This window comes from Ictidomys tridecemlineatus, chromosome 2, assembly GCF_052094955.1.
Source record: "Ictidomys tridecemlineatus isolate mIctTri1 chromosome 2, mIctTri1.hap1, whole genome shotgun sequence".
Taxonomy (NCBI): Eukaryota; Metazoa; Chordata; class Mammalia; order Rodentia; family Sciuridae; genus Ictidomys; species Ictidomys tridecemlineatus.
Genome location: NC_135478.1, coordinates 158,295,795 through 158,308,433, shown reverse-complemented (window position 1 = coordinate 158,308,433; position 12,639 = coordinate 158,295,795). Strand labels below are relative to the sequence as shown.

The following is a 12,639-nucleotide window of genomic DNA, read 5'->3' as shown; positions in this document are numbered from 1 at the left end:
AAGGCAAGACTGCAGTGCTCCTATGAAACCTGGAGGTATAAAAACAAAGCTTTGTATTTATCCCTTTATTATTAGCTTTCTTCTCTCAACATTATGTTTGTAAGATTTAATAATACAATTGAATATAGCAATTATTTGAACATTTTTATTGATAAAAATGAATTTTCTATAATATATTTACATTTTGTACTGCTGATAAACATTTGAATTATTATTTTTTTTTGCATCATAAATAATGCTGATATGCACATTCTTTATAGTTCTCCTGGTGCACAAATGTAAACATTTCTATTATCATTTAAGTTGTTGTTTCTAAACATTAGGCACTAGCCACGTGGGATTTGCTCCTCTGGTAAATGAAGCTTATATTGAGTTTGTTTATAGGACTTCAGCAGGAGAGAGGAGTGTGGCTTTTTAGACTCTGTACAACTCCCAACAGTTTTCAAGACTAAGTACTCTCTGGTTATAGATAGGAAAGACCTTCAGAACTGAGCCTTCAAGAGACTGCTTCAATACATACAATGTTATCTCCTCAGCTGATTAACACATTTTCCTCTACAAGGAGACTGAGATATAATAAAAAGGGGAATTCAAGAGCCAGATGGAGAAAGTGCTACCACACCACAGACCATGATTCAAACCTGAGACTGATCTAGGTATATCAGAAGACATATAGCTACGTAGACAATGTGTGCTGACTCTATGGGAGATTTACATGAATTGAAGCAAGGCAAAATAACAATTATAGAATTTTTAAAGAAATAAAGAAGAAATAGAACTTCCTTACCATGATGAACCCTATGATGGCTAGGAGTATTAAGAATCAGTTCCAAAGGACCAAGGTTATTGATGATCTGTTTAAACAAAAGGAATATTTACACACATAGCTATTATTAAGTGAGTTTATAATATATAAATACATTTAAAACCCACACAGTTTATGAATTATAGCAAATTTTGAGGTTGACATTAGAGAATAGGACAAAGTCTCCTTGTCATCTGAAGTTCAATAAGGAGACTAATGTTTGCACAGCTCCATTCCCAGAGGCAGTCGGTAACATTGTGAAGAGCAAGACTGCCTCAGTTCAGTTCCCAAATCCACCACTTACAACTCTGTGATCTTGGATAAATAGCTTAGATTTTATTCCTTAGTTTTCTCACTTTTACCATGGACATGACAGTAAGTAGATAATTATATGTTTCTGGGATTACAAAGGTTATTATATTTATGTTATCACTATTGGTAAGGAACACTTCCTTTAAGTTTCATGCTACTTTGTTTTTCACTTTTCATCTATGGCTTTATTTATGTTATCAGAACATCATTGGGTTGGCTCTACCCTGTAATGAGTCATCTAACTACAGTTTTCTATTCTTGTAATTACTGATTGTACTAGGGTGCTGGTAATTACTGATTGTAATAGCGTGATCATGCTTATTCAACTGGAATTCTGAATGGAGTTTTACCTGTAGATGAACCTTCCACAATTCCATCTTACAGGTGTAATTCAAAGTTTGGTTGAAAGTTAAGTTACTTACAAAAAGATCTGGTCCCTAACTCTTTAAAGGTCTCTCAACATTTCTCAGGAGGAATCCCCTGTTCCTCAGTCCAAAAATCCTGAGGATAATAGGAAACAAGTAGGTGCCATTAAAAATGTACAGTAAGCTTTATGTAAGACACTTGATGTGTTATACAAATATTCAGTAATGAAAAATCAATTTCTTGTTATGGTATTTCAAAAAATAAAACGCCTTTAAAATTATTTTCCATTTAAGTGACTTTTGAGGAAAACAGGAATAAATTAGGTGGTGTTTAACGGGATGAAATAGTCACTGGCAAACATGAATTTGGTGAATTTGGTCACAAGTCAGGAGAGCAGAGGGAAAATAGGGAGATTCTCATGTTTAAGAGAACCAAACATAATATATGAACCTTTTTTGAATACCCATTTGAACAAATCACACATAATATTTTAAGCAGTGGGAAAATTTTATTATTATCAGAATATTAAATGATAAAACGTTTTTATTAGGAGTTAAAACAGGATTTTATGCATGAAAATGCAATTGGTTTTAAGAGTTGTGTAACTGAGGAATACATAACACAAGATCCAAATTTTCTTCAAAATATTTTGACAACAAAAATGTAAAAGAGAAAAGGATAATTTATGCAAATGAAGCAAAATCTTGATTTGTGAACAAGAGCAAAAGAGACATAAATTCATTCTGTTTTTCTATTTTTATGAGTGTTTGGAAATATTTAAGATAAAAATTTAAATAAAAGAATTATACTATTTTAATATAGTGTAACATGCACAAAGCCAATTGAAAGTTTATCCAATAGATCTCCAAGTTCCAAACCATACCTCCAAATTGAAACTCTTTATCTACCTGGGTTTAATTATTTTTTGGCAGGTTCTTACTTTAGAACACCCAATTTACAATTGCTCTGTAAATGTCAGCAGCTAGGGTGGCCACACTGTCCTTAGTTTGTGGCCTCCTATAACTTCTCAAAGTGGAAGCCCTGACAATGCTGCCATAGAGTAGCAGGCATCCTTCAGAACCTTCAAATGCACAGGTGCCACCAATGTGTCCCTATTGTCCCACTGTTCCCAGATATGAAAGAGCCTTTTGCTCTGCTGCCCAGCTTTTAAGGGTTTCTCAGTTTCTATTATGTACTGGACAGAACTGTCTGCCTTCAGGGGTTAAAAAAATATATTATGTACTAGATGATAGCTGAGTTCTCTCTTTTCTCCTCACTGCTCCCTTTTTCTTACCTGGAGTCTCATTCACCATTTTAAAGTTATTTCTATGAGAAATGTATTCTGAGCTCAAACAACAGACTTTTTAAATAATTCATAGAATAGATCTCTTTTGTATACCAAAGACCATCTGTATTTTAAAATTTTCAATAGTTCAAAATATTGTGAATATATATCTCATTTAAGACTATATTCCTATGAAATAAGGCAAAAAGTTTCTCACAAATACTATTTTATTGGGGCTGGGGATGTGGCTCAAGCGGTAGTGCGCTCGCCTGGCATGCGTGCGGCCCGGGTTCGATCCTCAGCACCACATACCAACAAAGATGTTGTGTCCGCTGAGAACTAAAAAATAAATATTAAAAATTCTCTCTCTCTCTCTCTCTCTCTCTCTCTCTCTCTCTCTCTCTCTCTCTTTTCTCTCCCACTCTCTCTTTTCTCTCCCACTCTCTCTTTAAAAAAAATACTATTTTATTGACTGGGAGTTGGGAAATCGTTATATAGAAATTGTATTACATTATGCTCATTGGTGGAAAATATTTGTAAAGAAGAATGGTAGTGGACAGAGAACAAGAAGGTGGGGGTTCCTCAGCAGCTGGAACATTGAAATCTGATGTTTTGGTTGGACTGTGTATCTCTGGCAGAAAACCAGATGGAAAAGGAGAGAGCCATTTTATCCTTGTTTGTCTCTTTGGTGCCTAACATGTGTTACAAAAACAAACAACAAAAGCGGGTGGAGGGCCTACGCTGACCAGCTCCTGCTACCCAGATGCAGCTCTGATCCTTGGTCCTGGCATGTCTGCAGCCAGATTAAAAGCCACACAAAGGGTGAGTGCATTCAGATGACTGGAGCCTTGGCTGAGGGCATTATTATTATTTTTTTTTAATGTGGAACTCTTCCTTGGAGAAATTTTTTTGCTCTTGCAGGCAAAAACATGGTGATATCAATATTAAAATTCCCCCCTCCATTTTTTATTAAAAGCCAAGTATAACACCGTTAACCACAGTTAAATTTCCTGGTAGGGCCTATGAGTACCTTGGAGCTTGAGAAGACCACCTCAGAGGGGGATACGATTCATCATTCAGACAGCTGGGTCAAAACCCCTCATGTAGAAAACCCTTCTGATTCAAAGTCATGGAGAATTCATTAATATTTAATAAGGGTTGAGCGTAACGATTTAATTATCGCTCACATTTGCAAATTCAGCCATTTAGTAATTCAACCACATCTAGCTTGAATTCACTTCCTAAAAATGTTACTCTGGGAATAATTGCAGCTATTCTTCTTTGTTAGAAAAAAAGTTATTTGTCTTTATTAGATTTAGATGTGGAGTTCATTTAAATTATGGGCTTTTAGAACATATAGGGATCCTCAACACAATCTTATCCAATAGTCTATTTTTTTTAAAAAGTATAAAACTGAAACTCAGAAAGGTTATCCTACTAGTCAAAATTATAACAGCTTGGAATAAGTCCTAAAGTTTTTTCAACTTCACCTCAAGAATATTTCTATCATTATTGCATTTAATACACATTACTACAATTTTCCATCCATGTAATTTAATTTTTATAACTTTAATAGAAAATTAAAACATTAGTTAAAAGGATTTCAGGTATTTACAAGGAGGCCAAGGATTTCAAATTCTAAACTGCCTCTTGCTTTTTTACAATGCAGAGGACGGTGGCATAGTTGAATTCTGGTGATCATTACCTGGTGAATACCTGGCATTATCTTCACATTCTCTGACTACAAGATTGTGGGGGCTTCAGTTTTACTGGCAGGAGACAGAGAAAGAAAAGGGAATTTCCATTTCTTCACAGGTGGTTTTTGAAATTTCTCTGAGAGTTCTTGCCAGCTCAGTTGCCCTGCACTCACATTTGAGTTGAAGGACAGGGAGATCAAAAAGATTAACAAAATATCCATTGTATCTGGGTGATCAGTCTGGTATAATTTTGATAATGGAAATTTTAAAAGTAAGTACATTTAGTAAATATATTATTAAATATATAGTAAATAGTAAATATATTATTAAATGCCTATTATGAATTTTGGTTGTAATTTTTTTCCCATGATATAGTTCTCAGGTATTTTCTCACTCTCCTACCCTATCTGAAAAAACATGCTTCTGTATATCTTTCTAATTTAAATCATTTAAATTGAAAAATAAAATTTAGACTAGAACTCTATGAAACCTCAAGTTAATTATTCTAAATAAATTTACTTTTACAAATTATTTCTTAAGAAATTAACCTCTTTCATTTTGTGTAATTTTGAAATATGTAAAAAGATTCTTTTGATTAGAAGACATTGACTGGGCTAGATTTCTGAAGCCCAACAGAAAGTATCAAAGCAATAATCTAATGATTGAGTTACAGGGCAAAATTTGACTTTAAGAAAAGTATTTTGATAATTCAAAGCAAATTACTTCAATTGTTAAATTTGCTCAAAAATTTGCCTTGTCTCACTTTAATCTGACAATTGAGGTTGGAAAAGAGACCTTCTAAATCTAATAATGAAATGTGTAACTGAATTCTGTACACAAGTTTTAGAAGAATAATGGGAATATCACACAATATTTCTATCCTTTGTTTTTTCATCTGCTAATGAGTATGAAAAAGGCTAAAATATGTTGAAAAGTCATATCAGTATTTAAAAGTGCTTACTTTTTAGAAAGAAGTTATGAGCTTATAGTTAATTGTAAAGTTAACTCTAAATAAGAGATTCTTACAAATACTCACGTTTCCTTTCTGAGAAGAAAAATCTAATCAGGACAATATGTCCTGAGATGCTTTACTAGAATTCTTATTATAACAGTGAATGTGCAAACAATATGACTGAGGTGTGACTGGGTTGAGGGTGACGTGAAATGAAATCTCCATTGCAGGAAAAAATGCCTGCATTCAGATGAGCACAGGTTAGAGTGATGACATTGGTGACATTGACTACAACCAGTCAAGACTTTCTTTACAGCATCGTGTATGATTGATGTTCCAAAAAGTCCTACACCACTGTGGGTCTCCTTGTTTCAGTGCAGTAGGTATGTAAGAGAAACACTAAGCCAGTTCCTAAAACATTTATCATCTAAAATAAAAATCATTGTCATACAGGATTTAATTGAGAAAGATATGCCTCAAGAACAGTTCAGAAGTGGCAAAACTGTCAGATGAGAACAGTGACAAGATTCTGTGCAAGCCTAAACAAAGATTAAATGGACTAATAGTTAAACCATGATTAGCTGACTTTTTCTTGACCAATCTTCCCACTTCCTTTCCTCCTCTTTCTCTTTCTCTTTGTCTTCCTTCTTTGTCTCTCCTGTTTTATTCCTTTATACATCTAACTCAATTATTTTTATAACTACCTACTTAAACATGTTTATGTGCATGTATAAAAATGTACAGAATCTTTTCTTTGGAAATACATCCTTTACTACAAGCTCATATATATCTTTTTTAAAAGTAAGTGGTTGTAAATATTTGTTTTAGAAATTTGTTCTCTCTCTCTCTCTCTCTCTCTCTCTCTCTTTATATATATACTCCATATACATATACATACTCCATCTATGCATATGTCAAAATATAATCTATTATAATTTTCTGTGAGCACTAGAAATAATCAGAGCATTAAAGCATGTATTTTAAAATCTTATCAGAGTCTCTTATTAAAAGCTCTTTGCATAATCAACAGAGCAAGAAGTCTCTCCTCAGCCAGCACATTCATTTTACAAATATTTATTGAATATTTAGAGAACTTCCTAGGTTTTAGAAGCAAAATGAAATAAAGTCACAGTCATTACCCAAATGAAAGTTATTTACACTCCAGTGGAGTCTTCAAATGAAAGTTATAACTATTTCAGAATAAAGGTATTACTAAAAATGTTACCTTTTTCAAGCATTTTTTTTTTGTCTTGGGACCAATGAAAAAATCATTCAATTAAAAAATCAATTATTATTGCACAATAAAGGCTTAAATTTTTACTCAATTTGAATTTATAATTGACATACACAAATTATCCAATAAGGATCATATTGCACTCCTTTTCCAAATTTCAAGCTGAAAATTATCTGGTAGTTAAGATGCATGCTTTTCCTATTCCTTGTTTTTTTATTTTGTTTTTCATCTCCCTGTAGTACAAATTTGCAAGAAGCTCAAATGACTGTTCTCAGAAAATATTTTAGAAAATTCAGAAGTTCATAAACTTCTTCAATGGATTACATAGAAATCAAAATGATCTGCATGGTTTCATTTATTCATTTGATTTTTACTGAAGACATGATATTGTTCTCAGACTTTGAAAGGTCACAAAGTTCAACAATGGAATATACAGTTTAATATCAGATAATTTAGCTGTTTCTTAGAGGTAGAATGAGTGATGGTATAAACTTTGTTCTTTAAAACTATATATATATATATATATATATATATATATATATATAATTCTCATTTAAAGTTTTGGGGATAAAAGTATAAAATCTATGAACACTAGAAAGTCCACATATTAAAATCATTTTATTTTTTGTGCTAGTTGATCTTTAACATTGTTTTTCTTGTTAAAAGCTTAATCAATTTGAACATTTATGGATGACTTTATGTTGTAGAGCATCTGGTGATGAAATGTAAAAATAAAATCTTAATTACATCCCCCACTAGTTCTGCTATGTTAATTCAAGACAACACACTCAAGTGTTTAGACAGATGGCAGAGGCAGCCATATTGGCCCCTGATTTCTCTACAGGGAAGTAGGAGAAAGCAGAGCTCCTAGGTTATGTTCTTGTCTGCCTAGTTTCACACTTTGAAAAACTCAACAAATGCTGATTTATTCACAGCCAAATGTTTTCCTACCTGATTAGGCAGTTTTCTACTTCAGTAAGCATGTAATATGGAGGTAGCTGAATTTCCACAGCAAGGAGTGAAAAAACAATATTTATAGTTTGGAAATGAAACAATCTGGGGGAATCAAGACTGTTGGGATCATAAAGAGCTTCATAGGGAGTAAAGTTCTGATGAATCCACACCACAGGGTTAAGGAGCTAAAGGCTTGGTTTTAACAAAGACTGGGACTAGGCTATGTTTATACAATAAACAACAGTTTTAAAGGACTGGGTTTAAAACAAATTATCTGGAAGGCTGATTCTTGTCACTGGTGATTACATTATTCTTCAAACAAGAGGATAAGAGCTGTTCAAGTTAGCATTTGATCAAATTTGTTTTACCATACATTTTAAATAACACTTTGGTTTCATTTTGGAAAAATAAATACAAGGAAATGCTAAACATGTTCCTTCAAAGAGAGGTGGATTCCAAATGACTTATTCTTAAGACCAATTTAATTTTCAGAAGGAGAACTGAAAACATCTATACTCATAACCACATAAAATTTCATTCTTTTGTCACATCATTTTATATTTCTCTATTTGGGCAGCCAATAAGAAAGACAGGCATGATATTTTAAATAATATTAAGTCTATGTTAAAAAAAAAGCAATTGAAAAATAAGAGGTAATCCATGTTTAACAATCCAGTCCAAGTGATCTTATAATACATGCCCATATTTCTGAGTCATCGTAAAACTCATTATATTGTGACCACTATAATCATCATATTACTAATTTAACATGTGACTTCCATGTTTATTAGCCAACAAATGTAAATGAGTTATTAACCACATGCCAAGAATTGTCTAAGCATTAGATATTCTAGTGAACAAAACAGATATGAATATCCATTTCAACTTCCATTTTCAAATATTTAATCTCTTTATTGCCATGCACTACAAATTTTGGTCTGTTAAAAACATTTACAGATACTAATCTTTTGAAGACATATATACAAAATATGTTTTCAAACAGTAGAATAGAATATACAAATACCTGTATATCTTTAGTCTCTTTGGCCTGCTATTAAAGTCTGCTGTGAAAACTTTCTTCTTGTTTTTCCCTCTGCCCTATCACCTATCCCATACATGAATTGTAAAGAATGTAGTTAACACAATCAATTCATTCATTCATTCAAAAGATGTTTATGTTTGGTTATCTAGACATTGGGGAAGTGAAGGAACATAAAGTGTAGACCTTGTGTTTGTCCTCAAAATGTTTACTGTCAACTCCATATGCCTGATATTCACACTTTATCATATTAACATTCAGTCTAATCTCTTGGGGTGTTTGTTCAACATGTGAATTCTGAAGCTCAAATTTCAATCCTTTCACAACAGTCATTTAAAAATGGAAATCCACTAATTTGTAGACAGTCCTCAGATGAGCTTGGAAACTCAAGAAAATTCTCAAAATTTTGTTATTTTTGTTACTATTGGGAAAGAGTCACAACTGAACAGATTATTGAAGCAGGATGTGACCCTCAAAATGTTAATGAAAAGAAGTGTCATTTCAGGTCAGAAGATTCAAAGATTCTTTGCCGGGCAATATATATATATATATATATATATATGTTACATTTGTATAAACACTAGAACTTTATACATGAGAAAGTTGTGTTGGGAAAAGTCCAATTTCATGCTTCTTTTCATTAAGTCATGCTAATAAATCCGTGATTCCTGTTGAATAAGCATTTTCCAAAACATATATTTTTAATATAATTTACTTTTCCACCAAATTCCCTTAAATCCAAACTATGTCATCATAAGCCTGAAAAGATACACTATTAGGGGGAGATATGGAATAAATATATTTATGACAAAAATATAAGTACAAATATATAAACACACATGGATAATACAATGTAGTTATTAGTAATTGACACTAAAAATAGTATTAGTAATAAGTATTATTTAAATGATTTCACAGATATTATATAATTTTTTTATTTTACATAAATACTTTTAAGGTATTTATATAGAGGTTATAAAGTGCCTAATGTTACAGCTCCTTAATAGGAGATTTGTGATTTAAAGCCTGATAAGCAATTTTTTTCCTCTACACTGTACAAATGTACAATGTTTTAAGAGAGTGCAAGGATGTCCTATTATCCATTAAGCCAGAAAAACAGCATTCAGCAGCGCAGATCCAGGCAATCTGGGATATATAGACACTCTAGCTCTAAAAGATAAAATTAGTAACACAGGATTTCAGAGGAGGGGGAAAAATTGCTGATCAGGCTTTTAATCAAAGATTTTCTATTAACTAGCTATAACATTAGGCACTTTATTTAACTTGTATATGCTTGTTTCCCCCACTTCAAATGGGGACAAATGTTATCTGAAAATTAAATATGTAAACACAGTCATCCCTAGGTATCTGTGGGGAATTGATTTCAGTACTTCCCTTTGCAAATACTCAAATATGTGGATTCTCAAGGGCTTTATTTAAAATGGCATACTATTTTCAAATAATCTATACACATCTTTCTATACGAAATTTCTAAAATCACCTAGGGATTTCTTAAAGTACTTAATGTAGTGTAAGTGCTATGTAAACAGTTGTGATTCTGTTTTGTAGAGGGCATGCTGACAAGAAAGGTAAGTCTGTAAATGTTCAGTTTGAAAATAATAGTTTTCCAAATATTTTTGATACTTGGACTTTTGAATCATGAATGCAGAACCCAAGAATACAGAGGGATCACTGTGTGTGTAAAATACTTAGGGCAAGGACTTATACATGGACTGAACTATGTAGGTGTTTGCTTTTAATAAGGGGAAGAGCTTATGAAGTGGAGGAATTGAGATGGATCTAGTTTATGTTCTAGTCTAACCATCAGAATGGTGCTTGACACGAAGAAAGTTTTAAAAAATGCTGTTAGTATTATTTGATGTAACTATATTTTTTGTAAAATAGACACCTTGATTATTATATGTAGTGTACTATGCATCTCTAGACATCATTATGACTATTTATGTGCTTTTTGTGACACAATTGTAATGTGATCTATATTTTAATATAAATTATTAACATAAAAAGGCGAAGTTCAGCACAGAATAAAAATTAATGGAATGTAGACCAAGGAGATATAGGTGTGCTGTCATTGAATACAGTGTATGAAGAACATAAAATGCAAGACATTTTTAGTTTATTCAATAAGCAACAGAACATTATCAAAGGATTTGCATCAGCACTGGCTTCTAAAAATACGTAAGATTTTTAAAGGGAACAATAGAAGTGGATAAAGGATATGTAGTTGTTTGGTACAGGTAGGACTAAAACTGAGCTGTCTTAATCAATGGCCTTGATCTTTTCAGTGTACCATATTGATTCTTCATAAACTCTGCTGCCGTTCATTGTGGTATACTGGAACACAACAGGATAAATGTATTGCTTAGAGAGTAAGTGTGCAAGAGGAGTAAGCTCAAAAGTCATCTCTGAAGCCAGCTATTGTCATATTAAGTAAATCACAGAATATCAATATTCTTAGCTTTAAAATAATGGTGTTTGCTTACAGACTTTGATGACTTCAATTTTCTGAAAGTTTTTCTATTACATTTCAGAAAAAAACCTATCTGCAGCATGAATGATTATATATACCCTTAATTTAAAGGCATGTTATTGAGATACTATGAACTTAAATTCATTCTTTTAACCTATTAAGGTTTAATTCACCTTTAGTGTTTCAAATTATTCTGTGGAAATTCAGTGAATTTTTTTTACTTGGCTCATATTGGATGGTTACCATGGTGGGTATTTTATGACAATATTAAGACCTAAGTGTGCTGTCTCAAGGGAAGCTGCATAGTGTAAGGAATGACATCAAGGCATCTGGAGTTTGAATACTCTTCCTGCAGGAAAACTCCATTATGACACTTACTATTTGTGCATCCCAGGGCAGGTTACTTAGTATAATGGACTTAAGGTGATATCACTACCCATTTCAAAGTGTTTTTATAAAGATGTAGAGAGGTGACATTTGTTGAAATACTTAAGATACTTCCTGAAAAATGTGAGTGGTAGGCAAGTATATGCTGCATAACATAAAATAATTAGGCAAATACAAATGGCATCTCATCAAATATTTCTTGAGACATGTCAGACAATGACAACTATATATAATAGAATTCTTGACATGATGATTGCAACTGTTTTCCCAAACTTCAGACCTGGTTTTTGGTTTCAGATTTTTGGTTTTGTATATTCCTCAATATCCACAACTTTTTCTTCATGCAGAATATTATAACTCAGTATTCTACACTTTTATTCTTTTTAACAATATATATATATATATATATATATATATATATATATGACTAGGAATGCAACAGAGACTGCATAAATGACTGAAGGATATAATTGAAGTATTTAATTGTCAAATTTCATAGTTCCTATATTAATCAATTTCTGAATTAGGAAAAAATACTAAACATTGCAATACTCATTATCATAATCTCATACTCTTATATTTATATATGCATTTTTCTCAAGTAAATTTGCACATCGGTTAATTATTTTTATATTTTATGACTTTGTTTATTTATATTGGTTAATTCCTATTAAAATATAGGCTACAGTCCAATTATATCACAAAATGTTTGTAAATAATCATGATTGTGGCTAGAAATGGTTTATAAATTGCATACAACAAAATCTATATCTAGTTTTCAAAAAAATAACAATGCTGAAAACATTTGTTTGTACTTTCTATGTGTTAAGAACTATTATAATTGTTAGACTAGAACATAAACTGTCATCTTTAATCCTCAATGCTATATATTATGATTCTTTATTTTATATATTAGGAAACTGAGGTACAGGAAGGTGAAGAAAAACTCCAAGTGCACATTTAGAATAGCAGATAAAAGCAGGATTTCAACTCAGGAAAATTAACACCAGAAACGACAAAGGAAAGAATACAGTTTATATTATAAAAATGGTACTGTAATTTGTAGTTTATCTTGATTAAACACACACACACACACACATACACACACACACTTAGG

The 12,639-nt window shown here is 32.0% G+C and overlaps 1 protein-coding gene across 6 annotated transcripts in view; it reads right to left on the bottom strand.

Moving 5' to 3' along the window:
- Agmo (alkylglycerol monooxygenase) overlaps positions 1-12,639 on the bottom strand; it is a 325,071-nt gene that overhangs the window by 164,516 nt on the left and 147,916 nt on the right. For all 6 annotated transcript variants that reach the window (XM_078040035.1, XM_078040034.1, XM_078040037.1 and 3 more), the window contains exon 7: positions 788-854. In XM_078040035.1, coding sequence (XP_077896161.1) covers positions 788-854 — 67 coding nt within the window. The remainder of the gene's footprint in view (positions 1-787; positions 855-12,639) is intronic.